General features: G+C 38.5%; 1 protein-coding gene and 1 non-coding gene across 2 annotated transcripts in view; both read left to right on the top strand.

The window, feature by feature from the left end:
- Nucleotides 1–18,168, top strand: part of CATSPERE (catsper channel auxiliary subunit epsilon) — a 145,642-nt gene that overhangs the window by 114,086 nt on the left and 13,388 nt on the right. The window contains exons 18-20 of the mRNA XM_043924360.1: nucleotides 7,837–7,936; nucleotides 9,653–9,739; nucleotides 16,879–17,036. Coding sequence (XP_043780295.1) covers nucleotides 7,837–7,936; nucleotides 9,653–9,739; nucleotides 16,879–17,036 — 345 coding nt within the window. The remainder of the gene's footprint in view (nucleotides 1–7,836; nucleotides 7,937–9,652; nucleotides 9,740–16,878; nucleotides 17,037–18,168) is intronic.
- Nucleotides 12,993–13,099, top strand: LOC122708434. The gene has a single exon (XR_006345206.1). It is a non-coding gene; the product is annotated as a U6 spliceosomal RNA (small nuclear RNA).

The following is an 18,168-nucleotide window of genomic DNA, read 5'->3' as shown; positions in this document are numbered from 1 at the left end:
CTTGCTTTTTCGATGATCCAGCAGATGATCCCCCTTAATGTTCTCTCCCAGATACATGCACTCTTCAGCTCAGTTCAGTTCAGTCGCTCAGTCGTGTCTGACTCTTTGTGACACCATGGACCGCAGCACGCCAGGCTTCCCTGCCCATCACCAACTCCCGGAGTTTACCCAAACTCATGTCCATTGAGTCGGTGAGGCCATCCAACCATCTCATCCTCTGTCATCCCCTTCTCCTCCTGCCTCAACCTTTCCCAGCATCAGGGTCTTTTCCAATGAGTCAACTCTTTGCATCAGGTGGCCAAAGTATTGGGGTTTCAGCTTCAACATCAGTCCTTCCAAAGAAAGCTTCAGGACTGATCTCCTTTAGGATGGACTGGTTGGATCTCCTTGCAACCAGTCCCTCCAAGGGACTCTCAAGAGTCTTCTCCAATACCACAGTTCAAAAGCATCAATTCTTTGGCACTCAGCTTTCTTTATAGTTCAACTCTCACATCCATACATGACTACTGGAAAAACCATAGCCTTGACTAGACTGATCTTTGTTGGCAAAGTAATGTCTCTGCTTTTTAATATGCTGTCTAGGTTGATCATAACTTTCCTTCCAAGGAGTAAGCGTCTTTTAATTTCATGGCTGCAATCACTATCTGCAGTGATTTTGGAGCCCCAAAAAATAAAGTTTGATACTGTTTCCACTGTCTCCCCATCTATTTGCCATGAAGTGATGGGACCAGATGCCATGATCTTAGTTTTCTGAATGTTAAGCTTTAAGCCAACATTTTCACTCTCCTCTTTCACTTTCATCAAGAGGCTTTTTAGTTCCTCTTCACTTTCTGCCATGAGGGTGGTGTCATCTGTATATCTGAAGTTATTGCTATTTCTCCCAGCAATCTTGATTCCAGCTTGTGCTTCATCCAGCCCAGTGTTTCTCATGATGTACTCTGCATATAAGTTGAATAAGCAGGGTGACAATATATAGCCTCGACGTTCTCCTTTTCCTATTTGGAACAAGTCTCAAATCATCTCAAATCATTATTAAACACCTGTTGTTGTTCAGCCACTTAGTCATGTCTGATTCTTTGTGATCCCATGGACATATGCCATGGAAGCATGCCCCATGGAAACATGCCAGGTTTCCCTGTCCCTCACCATCTCCCAGAGTTTGCCAAGGTTCATGTCCAAAGTTCATGTTTAATCGGTGATTAAACACCTAATTTACACCAATTACTGTGCTAGGCACTGGGAACTCAAAGATGGGTAAGACAGGATTTCTGCTGTCAAGAATCTGATGAATTAGATATGAACTAATATGCTAAATGGAACAATAGAAAGGATTAGTATGGATTGTTGGTCCTGAAAAGAAAAGAATCCAGTTCAGCTACGGAAGGGAGAGGGGCCCTAGGAAGTGTTCCCAGAGCATTAGAGCTGAGTCACTGAGGCTTAAAGGATAAGATTTAGCTGAATGAAGGCAGGGGAGGAAAGGAGAAGTGGGGAAGGTAACAGGGAATTCCACTGAGTAAGCCTTTGAAACAGAAGTGATAGAGGAAGAAATTTCATAGTTCAAGTGGTATCATGTTACTGGAGCACAAACTGAGTCCTGATGTGTCAGGAGAAGGCTGAGAAACTAGCTAGGTAGACTCCAGACCATGGAAGGCTTTCTAGCCATTCTTTTATTTTTCCCGCAAAAAAACTTATTTAACCAAAGGAAAATTGCTTCATAATATTGTATTTACCTTTGCCATACATCAACAGGAATCAGCTTTTACTCCCACCCCTCCACTGACATTGCCAGCCAGTGTGGCCAGCAACCTCCATGTTGCTAACTCAATGGTCAGTTCTCAGGTCTCATCTTACTCAATCTCATTAACAAGAACTAACACGGTTGATCATTTCCTCCTACTTAAAATATCTTCCTTATTGGGATTCCAGGATGTCATGTTTTCCTACTTTTCCTGTTACCTCACTGGTAGCTCTTCCTTAATTTCTTAGTTTATTATTTTCTCCATGACTTTTTTTTTTTAACTTTTTACTTTGTATTGGGGTATAGCTAATTAACAAACAATGATAGTTTGATAACAAACCTGATAGTTTTCAGCAAAGGGACTCAGCCATACATATACATGTATCCATTCTCCCCCAAATTCCTCTCCCATCCAGGCTGTCACATAACACTGAGCAGAGTTCCATGTGCTATACAGTATGTCCTTGTTGGTTATCCATTTTAAAATATAACAGTGTATACATGTCCATCTCAAACTCCCTAACTATCCCTTTCCCCCATCTTTTTACCCAGCAGCCATAAGTTCATTCTCTAAGTCTGTGAATCTCTTTGTTTTGTAAGTTCATTTGTATCATTTCCTTTTAGATTCCTATATAAGGGATGTCATACAATATTTCTTCTTCTCTGTCTGACTTACTTCACTCAGTATGACAATCTCTAGGTCCATTCATGTTGCTTCAAATGGCATTATTTCACTCTTTTTAATGGCTGAGTAATATCTCACTGCATATATGTACCGCATCTTTTTTATCTATTACTCTATCGAAGGACATTTAGGTTGCTTCCATGTTCTGGCTATTGCAAACAGTGCTGCAATGAATACTGGGTTGCAGGTATCCTTTCAGAACATGATTTTCTCCAGATATATGCTCAGGAGTGGGATTGCAGGGTCATATGGTAGCTCTATTTTTAGTTTTTTAGGGATTCTCCATACTGTTCTCCATAATGACTGTACCAATTTACATTCCCACCAATGGTGTAGGAAGGTTCCGTTCTCTCCACACTCTCCAGAATTTATTGTTTGTAGATATTTTGAGGATTGCCATTCTGAACTGTGTGAGGGAAATACTTAATTGTAGTTTTTATTTGTATTTCTCTAATAATTAGCAATGTTGAGCATCTTTTCATGTGCCTCTTGTCCATTTGCATGTCTGTCTTCTTTGGAGAAATGTCTTTAGATCTTCCACCCATTTTTTAATTGGTTTTTTTTAAAATATTGAGCTACATGGACTGTGTATATTTTGATTAATCCCTCTTTGGTCACTTCATTTGCAAATTTCATTTTCTTCCTTTCTGTGGATTATCTTTTCATTTTGTCTGTGGTTTCTTTTGCTGTGCAAAAGCTTTTAAGTTTAATTAGGCCTCATTTGTTTATTTTTATTTCCATTACTCTAGGAAGTGAACCAAAAAAAGAGATCTTTGCTGTGATTTATGTCAGAGAATATTCTCCTTATGTTTTCCTTTAACAGTGTTATAGTATCTGGTCTTATATTTAGGTCTATAATATATCTTGGGTTTATTTTTGTGTAGGGTGTTAGAGAATGTTCTGATTTCATTATTTTACATGTAGCTGTCTAGTTTTCTCAGCACTACTTATTGAAGAGATGGTCTCTTCTCTCTTGTATACTCTTGCCTTTGTCATAGATTAATTAACCATAGGGTGAATTGGTTTATTTCTGGATTTCTATCCTGTTCCATTGATCTATATTTCTGTTTTTGTGTCAGTATCATACTGTCTTGATTACTGTAGCTTTGTAGTATAGTCTGAAGTCAGGGAGTCTGATTCCTCCAGCTGTGTTCTTTCTCAAGATTGCTTTGGCTATTCAGGGGCTTTTGTATTTCCATATAAATTGTAAAAATTTTTGTTCTGATTCTGTAAAAAATGCTATCAGTAACTTGATAGATATTATATTGAATCTGCAGATTGCCTTAGGTAGTATAGTCACATTGACAACATTGATTATTCCAATATTGAACATGATATTGCTCTCCATCGGTTTGTGTCATCTTTGATTTCTTTCACCAGTATCTTACAGTTTTTAGAGGTCTTTTGCCTCCTTAGGTGGGTTTATTCCTAGGTACTTTATTCTTTTTGATGCAATGGCAATTTTTAAAAATCTGCACTAAATGATATCATAAACAAAGTAAAAAAGACAAGTGGTTGAAATGTTTGTTTTTTATGTCTTTAAATACAGATTTTTAAGAATTGTGGTAAAATATGGCAAACATTTGGATGAATACCTTATGTAGTTAGACAACAGAATGCCAAATAGCAGTTAAAATGAATGAGCTATGATGCTTGTAAGAGGGAATCAAATGTTCAGCCATGAATTCCAGGTTGGGTAGGGAAGGAAGAGAGATCAGGAGGGACCCACTGATGAAGAAAACAGATCAAGAGACTGGAAATTTCTGTGGATTTATCTCAAAACCTAATATCGAGTGGAAAAAAAAGTCACCAAAAGATACTTACAGTATAATATCATGTATGTACATTTTCAAACCCATAAATCAATAATATACATGATTTATGGACACATTTGTATATAATTAAAGAATACAACCTGGATGGAAATGATAAATAATAATTTTCACATTATTCTCCGTATATTTGAAATACCTTATTAAAATAAAATAAGCACCTAAGCTATAGGAGCAACATCCATGAAGAAAGCTGGGGAAATAGGATCAAAGGCCCAGGTGGCAAGGTTCAAAGGGTAATCCATTCTTTGAGACTGTGGGTGCATGTGTGCTCAATTGCTCAGTCATGTCCAACTCTTTGCGACACTATACTGTAGCCCACCAGCTTCCTCTGTCCATGGAATTTTCCAGGCAAGAATGCTAGAGCAAGTTGCCATTTCCTCCTCCAGGGGATCTTTCCAACCCAGGGATTGAAACTGAGTCTTGCGTCTCCTGCATTGGCAGGCACAGTCTTCACTGCTATGCCATCTGGGAAGCCCGTGAGATTCGGAGGGAAGAAGTAAAAATGACTAGTTTGGAGATAGGAATGTAGAAGTTGAGAGAGGTCATGTCTGATAGCCCCAGTTTACTTACATGCAGTAGAAAGGAGGGTCATCTGTAAACTCAGAGAAGGAAGGGGTTGAGGAGGGGACTTCAGGAGAATGTCAAAGGTCACTGAGGGTAAAATGAAAAGGAGCTGGCTAAGGGCCTGTAAAAAGATTACTGGACAACAGCAAAGGTACGACTGAGGTAAGATACCATGAGTGGGTCCAATCCTCACACACGCTGAACTTCCCAAGTATCACATACACAGCTGAAGAAGGCATAGGTAGCATCCAAGGTTTAGGTTAGACGTTAGATGCAAGGGGAAGAATAACTGAGTGTATCCAGGGTGCTGGTGGGAGACAGCGGGTCAGATAATCAACCATGAGATTGGGCTGAGTGGGAGAGGAAGAGCGGCTAGAAAGGAACTTTTATGCAGCAGAGAAGCAGAGGGGAATAAGGGGAATGGAGGTCAAGGGGCAGTTGAGAGGCTGTGAAAGATGGAAGAGGTTGGAGTCAGAAAGTGGCCTTTTAGAGCAGCACTACTTTGGACTACTGCGGCAGTACTTTTGTATCTCTCCAACAAGGAATCACTTGATAAAACTTGTTGACTCCAATTCTCCTAAGATAATCAACCAAATAGTTGAGGTTAAGTACATTGGGATGGGCTTCCCAGGTGACTCAGTGGTAAAGAATCCATCTGCTAATTCAGGAGACCTGAGTTTGATCCCTGGGTGGGCAAGATCCCCTGGAGAAGGAAATAGAAACCCACTCAAGTATTCTTGACTGGGAAATCCCATGGACAGAGCAGCCTAGCAGGCTACAGTCCATGGGGCAGCAAAAGAGTCAGACACAACTTAGTGACTAAACAACTACAGAGGGGCAGTCAGATCAATAAGCCTCAGTGTCCAGTTCAACTGGATTATAGCAATACATAGTTAATAACCCAGTATTCAATTAGGTATTTACCAGAAGCAAATTTGGGTGCTAATTAAGCCTTAAGATAGGGATGGTCGCTAGGAAATTAGCATGTAGTCTAGATCTCTAGATTATAATAAATGCCTTACCTTTCTAGAAAACGGCTTAGGAACAGTGTTGGGCATAATTTTACAGATAAAATAACAGATTCAATATCAAATACTAACAAGAATAAAGCAAGTCTTAGAAGTACGATTCAGCTGGGAATATGTCATCCCAGCTGCCTCTTTGCTATCAATTCCCATGACAACCCATCCCAAACTAGAATTTGGTGCTACAGAAGCAACCCAGAGGGAACAGAGGGACATAATTGCTCTACTATGATGCAGGAAGTTCAATAGCAGATATTAGGGTGTTTTAGGGCTACTCAAGATTTGTTTAATCAGGTACGGTAAGACACATAGACATGGAAATGACTGTCATGAAGGAAGAAGTTTATTATAAATAACAATCCCAAGAAACAGGAGGCACAGCACATCATGTAGGGCCTCATGGGGAAGCACCAGGACCTGTCAGGAGAGAGGGAGTGAGGGGAAAACAGAGGTAAGAGCCTCAACTGTGTTTTCTGTAGGAAGGAATGGAGAGACAGGGTAAGCAGGACAGAACTGGCTATTTTGAGTCATTTCAGTGGGCTCTGAGCACAAGTGCTGTCTAGTTGTCTAGTACCTCGTCTTGGGGTGATTAAAGGAGGTGAATGGGGAGTGGGCCAGTGTGACAACTCATAAAGGAGGTGGGTTCTGGCTGGGCTACAGACTATGGGGCTGCCAGAGTTGGACTACTATGGAAGGACAGTCAGATCTGAGATCAGTTAGCCTCAGTGTCCAGGCTTCTGGATTGGTTGGTTTGCGTATGAAAGGCATTCCTGGTTTACCATCTCTAAGAATTAACCCTGGGAAGGGCAGTCCCTCCAAATTAAGCAAGTCCCCAGATACTAAGCACCACTTTACAGAAAGTAAAAGACATGATTAATATAATGAGCTATCTGGAGCGACCACACAGGATTGTAAACATATGTCTACTGGATCAATAGAGAGCTCTCTCCTTCCCAGTTCCAAAAGTAGAACTGCCATAGTGGAGAAATTACAAATTGTAGGGAAGAGTTACAAAATGTAGTAACATTCATGAGTCTCTCAGGTTTAATTAGTATTTTATATCACATTAACAAACTTTAATGAAAATAAGCCATGCTCACACGGGCAAGTATTTTTGCCTGGTATTCTCAATGAAATGAATAGAATATTAAAGAGCATAATAAACCCAGAAAGCATGGGTTATGCAATTCATTGTTATTGCCACTAGATGACACTGTAGCTTCTTGCTTTTCATGAGTGTCAAGTGATGCCTGCTCAAGAGTTAAGATCTTTTTTACTTAAATAAATCATGTTGTTTTTTTTCTGGTAGAAATGTAAGCATTTTTAATTGTACAAAGCAAACATTAAAAAAGATAATATTCATGATTAAAATTGAATATCAAAGGAATGGTGGGGGTGGAGGAACAGGAAATATGATTTTATGATTTTTTATTGTTCCTGGGCTTCCCTAATAGCTCAGTACATAAAGAATCCACCTGCAATGCAGGAGACCCCGATTTATTCCTGGGTTGGGAATATCTGCTGGAGAAGGGATAGACTACCCACTCCAGTATTCTTGGGCTTCCCTTGTAACTCAACTGGTAAAGAATCTGCCTGCAATGTGGGAGACCTGGGTTCAATCCCTAGGTTGGTAAGATCCCCTGGCGAAGGGAAAGGCTACCCACTCCAGTATTCTGGCCTGCAGACTTGCAAAGAGTCAGATATGACTGAGCGACTTTCACTTTCACTCACCTCATCAATATATGGTTGCAACTGTTTTAAAAAGTAAAAAAAATTCTGCTTCATTACTATTAGTTTTATTTTGAGAACTGAAGGAAGCCTACACAGTAGGTACTTTATAGATAAGAAAATTGAGGCTTCAAGAGTTTAAGTAATTTCTGCAGGGTTCACAAAGCCTAGTAATAAAGACAGGATTTAACCCTAAGCACATCTATCTTAAATTCTGGAGCTCTTAACTCTTCTACACTAAATTGTTATTTTGTGTTTCAGATACAATGACAATGGTTATGTTGAAGATGTTGAAGTAAATTTCATAGTGTGGGAAATACATGGCAGGGATGACTATAGCTTTAATAATACTATGAAGAAGGTATGACATTTTTGGATTTAAATAGAATTTAGCATACAATTAGACAAGTCTTTCTATTTTAAATCGATATATAAGTTATCTAAGGAAAACAGAACCAGTCAGCTCTAGGCAGGGGAAAAAAAATACTACCTCTGTGTTAAATTCTATGACTACTATAATTCATTTATGAAAAAAGAAATCACTGTCACATAGAACAAAAGGGGTCAGAAAAGGTAATATTTATAGTAGGATGATGCAATTATTATTTTATTTTCTCTCCACATTGTATTTAATGTTTGATTATTTATGGGTCTGACTTTGGCTTTCGGCCAATCATCATATTCATGCTAAATCAAATGAATACCACTGTAGGCTTCATCTCACTTGATTTTTTTGCAGCACTTGACCCACTGACCTTGGCTTCACTGTCCCCACACTCTCCTCTCCTGGCTTTCCTTCATCCTCAGTGATTGGTCAGTCTTAGCCTCCACAGTCAATCCCTGTTATTCTGCCTGTTTACTTTGCAGGCCATGGCAGAAAGGCCTTACTAGTAAGACCAACACAGATTCTCCCTGATTTGGGAGAATCCCATATACCACAGAGCAACTAAGTCTGTGAGCCACAACTACTGAGCCTGTGCTCTAGAGCCCAGGTGTCGCAACTACTGAGGCCACATGCCACAACTACTGAAGCCCATGCACCCTAGAGCCCATGCTCTGCAACAAGAGAAGCCACTGCAAAGAGAAGCCTGGGCACTACTGCAACTAGCGAGTAGCCCCACTTGCCACAACTAGAGAAAAAACCATGCAGCAACAAAGACCCAGCATGGCCAAAAAAATTTTTAATAAAATTTGTAAAAAATTTATCATCGATATATAACATTACTTTAAAAATAAATCTTATAAAATTATAAATAAATGGTACTTCTTTAACCTAATAAAATGTGGATACAAAAAACCCTGTATAAAACATCATGCTGCTGTGCTGAGTTGCTCAGTCGTGTCCAACTCTTTGCAACCCCATGGACTGTAGCCCACCAGGTTCCTCCATTCATGCGGACTCTCCGGGCAAGAATATTTGAGTGGGTTGCCATGCCCTCCTCCAGGGGATCTTCCCAACCCAGGGATTGAACCCAGGTCTCCTGCACTGCAGGTGGATTCTTTACTGTCTGAGCCACCACAGAAGCCCATGAATATGAGAGTGGGTACCCTATCCCTTCTCTAGGGGAACTTCCTGACCCAGGAATTGAACCAGGGTCTCCTGCATTGCAGGCAGATTCTTGACCAGCTGAGCTACCTGGGAAGCCCATAAAACATCATACTTAATGGTAAAAATGTGAAAGCCTTCCCTCTGAAATCAGGAATGAAACAAGGAGGCCTGTTCTAACCATTTCTATACAACATTGTTCCAGATGTTTCTCATAAGGTAAAAAATGAGCAATAAAAATAAAAGGATAAAGGTTGGAAAGGAAGAAATAAAACTGTCATATTTACAGATAACATGATTGTTCATCTGAAACAATTAAAATTAATAACTGAGTTTAAGAAGTTGTCTCTGTACAAGATCATTTTACAAAAGTCCATTGTTTTTCTATATATCAGCAAACACTTAAATAATTAAAATTAGATGTATAATTTCCAATGGCACTAATTAAATACTTAGAAATAAATTGACATGCAAAACATATATATATATATATATATATAATCTTTCTGTATATATAAAATCTTTTGACAGAGCGGTTGTTTGAATGAAGCTCAGACATGGAATTCAATGATTGAGCTTAACAAGCACCTCCCGTTAGAAGAAGTCTGGGGACCGGAGGTAAGAAAAACATTACCTTGTAAATTATTTATTTACAATAACTAACTTGGCATTTTAGTATTAATAAGTGCTTAAAGGAAATAGTTTGGGTTTAAGTTTGATTTTGTAAATCAAATCCAGTTTTTCTGTTCTATTCTAAAATGTTTCCTCTTAATTCTGTTTGATTTTCTGTTGCTCTGCATTACTAAAAATTTTGTTTTAATTTTCTCTTCTGAAAATCTATCTGCAGATTATTAAATATCTGAAACACATGTTAAAGCACCGAGACTGAATCTTTCTAAAGAATGCCTGACATTTCAATTTTTATACAACTAAAAGATCTTTTCTGAATGCCAATTATCAATACTATACTGTTTTCAATTTTTTTCAATTGAATTTTCTTAAATTGCAATTATTTTATTTGGCAAATCAAATCATATCTCATGAATAACATGTGACATATAAGGTACCTCAGCCTTTAAAATGTAAACCCTATAATGGAATATTATTTTTGCTTCTCCAGCAGAATCTATACATGTCCAGACAGAGATGAACAATGTGTATTTTCCTCTATATTCCCAACTCCAAACCATCCATTTTCCACCCATTACTCCCTGTCTTCCCAGTAACATGAATCTAGGAGCTTTACTCCAACAATCCTTCGAACAGTTCTTCCAACTTAACATAACCTTCAACTCACTGGTCCTACCACCCTCACCACACCCCCAGTTCTCTTTTCCCTTTTTATTTTAAATTCCACAGTCAATAATCATATCACTCTATTAGTATACACCCTCAATTCCTTTGCTCCCCTCGCACTTCTTTGTATTTCTATAGCTAATCACATCCCTGGTTAAATTCAACTATCCACCTTAGCTGTGGTCAGAGAAAAACAAACCCTTGCTGACTTGTTTCACTTTCATTTAATGATTAAAATGGTCCCATAATACCCAGCAAATGTTACTGTATTTCTTCAACTTGTTGCTTCTTCCCCTGTCACAAATAGTTATTGCAGGCTTTCTCCTCTCTCTTTAAATCTCCAGCAACTCTTTCCCCATCCTCATTCTTACATAATGAACTTGCTTCCTACTTCACCAAGAAAATTATGGTAGTTATTAAATCTGGTACAAGACCCTTCTATCTAATTTTATATAGAGAAGCACATATCTTAAAACATGAAATATGTTGCTCTATTGTTTTTAATATTTTTGTTTGTTTTTAATATTTTGACAGCTACAATTCCATATAACTAGTTTCCCTTGTAATGCAACCTGTCTTACATTATGCTTTTAAAAACATTATTGTGAGAGGGGCCCATAGTAGTTCATAGGTTTCACCAGATTGCCAAAGGGGTCCATATAAAAATAAAATAAGATACAACTTTTATCTACTTGGACTTCCCTGGTGGCTCAGACGATAAAGCGTCTGCCTACAATGCGGGATACCTGGGTTCAATCCCTGAGTTGGGAAGATCTGGAGAAGGAAATGGCAACCCATTCCAGTATTCTTGCCTGGAGAATCCCATAGATGGAGAAGCCTGGTAGGCTACAGTCCATGGGGTCGCAAAGAATCAGACACAACTGAGCGACTTCACCTTCACTTTCACAACTTTATTTATATTTTAAAATCTATATTTATATATTTATACACACTCACTATGAGGTTAGGAACCCCTGATATAGATAAAAAAAGAAAAGGACTAAATCTTGGGTCATTTCATTACTTAGAGATGGAGTACATGAGGAGTGGTAAAGGAGGTAAAGGGCTTCCCAGCTGGCGCTCGTGGTAAAGAACCACCCGCCAGTGCAGGAGACGTAAGAAACGTGGGGTCCACCTTTGGGTTGGGAAGATCCCCTGGAGGGGGGCATGGCAGTCCACTCCAGTATTCTTGCCTGAAGAATACCATGGACAGAGGAGCCTGGTTGGCTAGAGTGCATAGGGTTGCACAGAGTCAGACACGTCAGAAGCGACTTAGCACACACGCACAAAAAGGAGGTAAGAAAGGAATCATCCAAGAAGCAAGAGAAAATCCAGGCAAATACGATGTTCTGGACTTCCTATTAATCAAGTCTCCTCAGAAGGAGGGAGGGATCAACTGTGCTAAATTCACTACTAAAATAGGTCAGCTATGATGAGGACTGAAAAAAATGATTATTTACTTCATAACATAGAGATAACCTTGACATAGAGTAACATAGAGATAACCTTGACAGGATGAGTTTTGGTAGGATGGTGAGAGACTAAACCTTACTGAAGTGGGTTTAATTAGCAAGGAAAAAAAGAGTTCAAAGCAGCAGGAACAGACATCTCTGCAAAGCAGTTTTGTAGTAAAGAAGAGAAATAGCTGGAGAGCAATGGGTAAAGAAAAAATCTTCTTCTTTTAATAGTTGAGAGACATAACCACATATTGACTGATGGGAATATTCCAGCAAAAGAGAAAACTGATAATGCTTCAGATTTAACATGTCAGAAACTGAGCTTCTGATATCCACCCTTCACATGTACTCCTCCAATATTCTTCCCTACCTCAGTTAATAGAAATTCCATCCTCCCAGCTTGGTCAGGATAAAAGCCTCTGCATGTCATCTTATGGTCCACATTTGGTCCTTCAGGAAATCTTGTTGGTTCTTTCTTCAAAATGTGTTCAGATTTGGTCACCACCCTATTTCAAGCCACCATCACCAACCATCTGGGATATAATCACAGCACCCTAACTGGTCTCTCTGCTTCAGCCTTGCCCATCATGAATCTATTCACAACATGGCACCAAGCATGATGCTACTAAAACATAAATCAGAACATGCCACTCTTCTGCTCAAAAGCCAAGCAATAGTTCTCATATCACTTAGAGTTATGACAAAGCCAACAGAACTTACAGTATCGCATCCCCTCCCAACCCCCATCATGACTAGCTAATACCTTTCTTCAGGTCTTTACTGAAAAATCAACTAGTCAATGAAGATTTCCCTGGCCACTCCACTGAAAAATTTAAACATCACCCCATGACAGTTCCTACCTCCCTCCCCTATTTTCTTAAATGTCATTAGCATTTATAACTCCCTGATACATTACGTAGTCTACTTACTTATCTTATACATTATCTGACTCACCAACTAAGATGTAGGCTCCATAAGGAAAGGGAATTTTGTTTGTTGTTTTCAGTGGCATCTGACCCATTACAGGTGCTCAGTAAATATTTGTGAAGCCAATTAATTCATTATAGGTCACCTACCTATTATAAGGAGTATTATTCAGCTATTTAAAAATCATAAGGGTGCTCGCTTTGGCAGCACATATACTAAAATTGGAACGATACAGAGAAGATTAGCATGGCCCCTGCGCAAGGATGATACGCAAATTTGTGAAGCATTCCATATTTTTGAAACTTAAAAGCTGTTGCACAACAAAGGAAACTATAAGTAAGGTGAAAAGACAGCCCTCAGATTGGGAGAAAATAATAGCAAATGAAGAAACAGACAAGGGATTAATCTCAAAAACATATAAGAAACTCCTGAAGCTCAATTCCAGAAAAATAAATGACCCAATCAAAAAATGGGCCAAAGAACTAAACAGACATTTCTCCAAAGAAGACATACAGATGGCTAACAAACACATGAAAAGAGGCTCAACATCACTCATTATCAGAGAAATGCAAATCAAAACCACAATGAGGTACCATTACACGCCAGTGAGGGATGGCTGCTATCCAAAAGTCTGCAAGCAATAAATGCTGGAGAGGGTGTGGAGAAAAGGGAACCCTCTTACACTGTTGGTGGGAATGCAAACTAGTACAGCCACTATGGAAAAACAGTGTGGAGATTTCTTAAAAAACTGGAAATAGAACTGCCATATGACCCAGCAATCCCACTTCTGGGCAAACACACTGAGGAAACCAGATCTGAAAGAGACACGTGCACCCCAATGTTCATCGCAGCACTGTTTATAATAGCCAGGACATGGAAGCAACCTAGATGCCCATCAGCAGATGAATGGATAAGGAAGCTGTGGTACATATATACCATGGAATATTACTCAGCTGTTAAAAAGAATTCATTTGAATCAGTTCTAATGAGATGGATGAAACTGGAGCCCATTATACAGAGTGAAGTAAGCCAGAAAGATAAAGAACATTACAGCATACTAACACATATATATGGAATTTAGAAAGATGGTAATGATAACCCTATACTCAAAACAGAAAAAGAGACACAGATGTACAGAACAGACTTTTGGACTCTGTGGGAGAAGGCGAGGGTGGGATGTTTCGAGAGAACAGCATGTATATTATCTATAGGGAAACAGATCACCAGCCCAGGTGGGATGCATGAGACAAGTGCTCGGGCCTGGTGCACTGGGAAGACCCAGAGGAATCGGGTGGAGAGGGAGGTGGGAGGGGGGATCGGGATGGGGAACACATGTAACTCCATGGCTGATTCATGTCAATGTATGACAAAACCCACTGCAATGTTGTGAAGTAATTAGCCTCCAACTAATAAAAATAAATGAAAAAAAATAAAAATAAAAATCATAAGGAATTAAACTAGTAATGGAATCAGTTAAAAACAAAACTTACCCTTCTAACTTCTTACTGAAGGATATCCAAGAATCTGGGGTTGAGGACAGATGTAGGTTTCACTCTGACTCAAAATCTCACAAAGGGCACCCAAATGTTATGAGATATGATAAAATAATACGGTCCTAGGAAGCAATGATCTACCTGATAACTAGCATTCAAGTAGCTCACCTCACTCAGTATGATACAGTACCGTTATTGTTTAGTTGCTAAGTCGTGTCTGACTCTTTTGCAACCCCATGGACTGTAGCCCACCAGGCTCCTCTGTCCATGGGACTTCCCAGTGGGTTGCCATTTCCTTCTCCAAGGGATCTTCCCAACCCAGGGACTGAACTGGTGTTTCCTGCATTGGCAGGCAGATTCTTTACCACTGAGCCACCAGGGAAGCCCCAATACAGTGCAGTACTTCTCAAATTTTAGAATTATGTCGAGGTGACATCAGAATCACCTAGAGGACTTGCTAAAACAGATCTCCAGGTCCTACCTCCAAAGTTTCTGATTCATCAGATCTGGGGCTAAGCCCCCAAAGTTGTATTTCTAACAAGTTCCCAAGTGATGCTGATCTGGGGACCACATTCTAGAAACATTGAAATAGTGGCTTACATTCTATAAAGAATTCTGAAGTGCCCACACCAGGCCATAAGTGTTCAATTCTACCAGATGAGAAACAAAAATCTCACCACTGAAAGGATAGGTTCAGTCTGGAGTTTGAATATAAGAGAAGGCAGGTACCTGCAAAGATTAGTTATGTCCTAGTGAGTAAGGCTATGCTTACTAAACAGTGTCACTGTGTATTTATTCAACATGGCAATCAGAGGTACTGTCTTCCTGAAACATATACCTGAAATGAAATAGCCTTCCAGTTCTTAGAGCTGCACTAGTTCCTGCGTAGTCCTGATTCTATAAGGATGAGTGACATTTGTATTAAAACCTGGGAAGTAGCTTACAGACTGTAATTTCTCAAGAGAAAATCTGAAGGACTCACAAACAAAGGTGGCATTTTCACAGGTTCTTCTAAGTTAATGTTAGAGTTTGAGAAGGAAAGGGAGAATGTGGATTACGAATGCCTAGCTACATACTTAATAACTCAGGATGTGAGCTGAGTTTCTGGACATGACTCTGTAGTAATCCAAGACGTCCTTGGCTAAAAATGAATAGTAATTCATGAGGCCAGGGACTATATGAACTGTTACTGATTATCATCAAAACCAAGTAAAGTTAAGAAAGTACACAATATCTGCATATTGAAAATTGTCAAAATGTAGGAAGAATGTGAAGAAAAGCCCTAGAAATAATTACCACTTGAGCAAATCAAATGGTAGTTACTCATTCAAAAGCTATAGAAAGAATTCAGCCACAGTGAGAATGCATGACAAAGAGATGAGCAACACTTTAAGTAGGGTGTAAAAGCATACAGGATCTACAAGTATCCAGAAGAAATGCCGTGTATTATTTTAGGATTTTATTTTCTAAACATAACTTTAACAAAGTGACTTAAAAAAATATAGTGTCTATGCTTTTAAAAAGGGGAACAAGAAATAAACAAATATCCTTTCCAGTTTGTATCTTGAGACCCACAGAGAGACAGTAGTGGTAAATGGAAATAAATAAAATGCCTAGGGGAAGATTTTGAGAGAGCTGATTCTTAGGTAGGTTGATAAGGAGTACAGGGCCCTCAAGGAAGAAGTCCAGGGCTCTCCAGGAGGAGAAAGGGACAAACTTTTTTTCCCTACATTCCTTAGTCTTAGTCACTTATTTTTTTAAGCCCAGAGCTAATAATAACACAACAAAACTCATCTTGCTCAAGGGTATGTTTTTCCTTAAGCTTTGTACTAAAGATTATATAATAACAATGCATCCTGTTTGAGGACATATTTCTCCTTCTTAACAAGAACCTTCTGACTAATCTTGTTATAAATTAATATGTATGTTGTGGGAGTCAGTCTGGTAAGACCGTTCTGTTGTTAGTTCTAATCTTGTTAATTTAAGATGTATTGTTATGGGAGTGGGTCTGGTAAAAGTATATAAGGCCTTCATAAGACTAGCTAGTGGGGTACTTTCTGTCCCCCTTCTAATGTTTATGTCAGAAGCTTTCTCTGTCCCTTTTTTTACTTTAATAAAACTCTGCTACACAAAAGCTCTTGAGTGATCAAGCCTGGTCCCTGGTTCCAAAGCTAAATCTTCTTTGGAGATCACGAATCTGACATCATTCATGGAAAGCTATCAATTTAACTACTATTGTATCCATACCTTATAATCAAAATTGTATCTGTCCCTAAATTAAGTATCCATGAAGGATTTTGTATTTTTTAGATTTAGGGAAATAAAATACTTACAGGTTCTTAACAACCTAATTTATTAAATTATTGTTTGCAAATAAAGTATTTGCTTTCACTAAGCCTCACTTTTAATCAGACTTTAACCCAAGATAGCCTCTAAAAATACTATTAATATACAACACTAAAATGATAAAAGAGATGGGAATAATTATTATATCTTTAAATAATTTTCCAAAATAAACATATGGGAATATAATTTTGTTTATAAAATTCAGATAATGACCTTAAGGTTTTTGTTTTCTATTCAGAACTATAAGCATTGTTTTTCTTATGCTATTGGAAAACCAGGAGATTTAAGTCAACCATATGAGATTATCAACAAGTCTAACTATAACCATTTGGTTTGGCCCTTGGACCATTCTGGAATGTATGTGTTTCGTGTGAAGATCCTGGATCCAAACTATAGGTGAATATAAATGTTCCATTATAATAGTTTTAGCATTAGTTTCTAAAAATTACATTTTTATTTTCTTGATTTAATTTGATATCACCCAGCCATCCAATTACAGGCATACCTCATTTTATTATGCTTTGCTTTATTGTGCTTCAAAGATACTGCATTGAAGGTTTGTAGCAACCCTTGGTCAGTAAGGCTTATCCGTGCCATTTGTCCAACAGCGTTTGCTCACTTCATGTCTCTGAGTCACATTTTAGTAATTCCTGCAATATTTCAAACCCCCCACCAACAAAAAGACTATGACTTATTGAGGGCTCTGATGATGGTTAGCATTTTTGAGAAATAATTAAGATAAGTACATTCTTTTTTTAGACATAATGCTATTGCACACTTAATAGACTATGGTATAGTGTAAACGTAACTTTTATATGCACTGGGAAGCCAAAAAATTGGTGTGACTTGCTTTATTGCAGGGTTCACTTTATTGTGGTGGTTTGAAACTGAACCCACAATGTCACTTAAGTATTCGTGTCACATTTGCTTTTTCATTTTGGAGCAATCATGTTAAACATTCTGTGGCAGTAAGAGATAGGATTTCATGTTCAACATAATCTATGCACAGTTAACATGCTGAGTACTTCACTACGTTTCATTGCTATGATAGATGCAAAATAGAGCATAAGGATAATCTCAGCCTTCAAGATGCTTGTAATTAAACTGGTTGGGGAAGGAAGAGCGGAGGGTACACCTAAGACCAAAGGAGGTTAAATCAGAGCAAACACCTATCTTTCAAATATAATCGTTTGTATTATTGATAAGCACAATAATAACTCAGAGATGGGAAAAATCAATATTGAGCATCAGGAGAAAATTTCCCAGAGGACAGGGAATGTTAAGAATTTATATTGTCAGAGAACTAAGACAGACCCTTCAAATGAAAGAAATCACACTAATAATGGAATTGAGCTGAACATTAACATGGTGGAAAATTTGGGGTTGGCCAAAATGTTCGTTCATTTGGCCAACCCAATACCTTGCATGAGGAAGGTCAAAAACAAAGGATGCAAATTAATCCAAGGCAATTCATAATGTTGAAGTCAATTTCAAACCATGTCCTAGAGAGCCTCTTTAGTATCTTTAC

This window comes from Cervus elaphus, chromosome 14 (genome assembly GCF_910594005.1).
Source record: "Cervus elaphus chromosome 14, mCerEla1.1, whole genome shotgun sequence".
NCBI classification, from domain to species: domain Eukaryota; kingdom Metazoa; phylum Chordata; class Mammalia; order Artiodactyla; family Cervidae; genus Cervus; species Cervus elaphus.
This window is presented reverse-complemented; position numbering and strand designations above follow the sequence as displayed.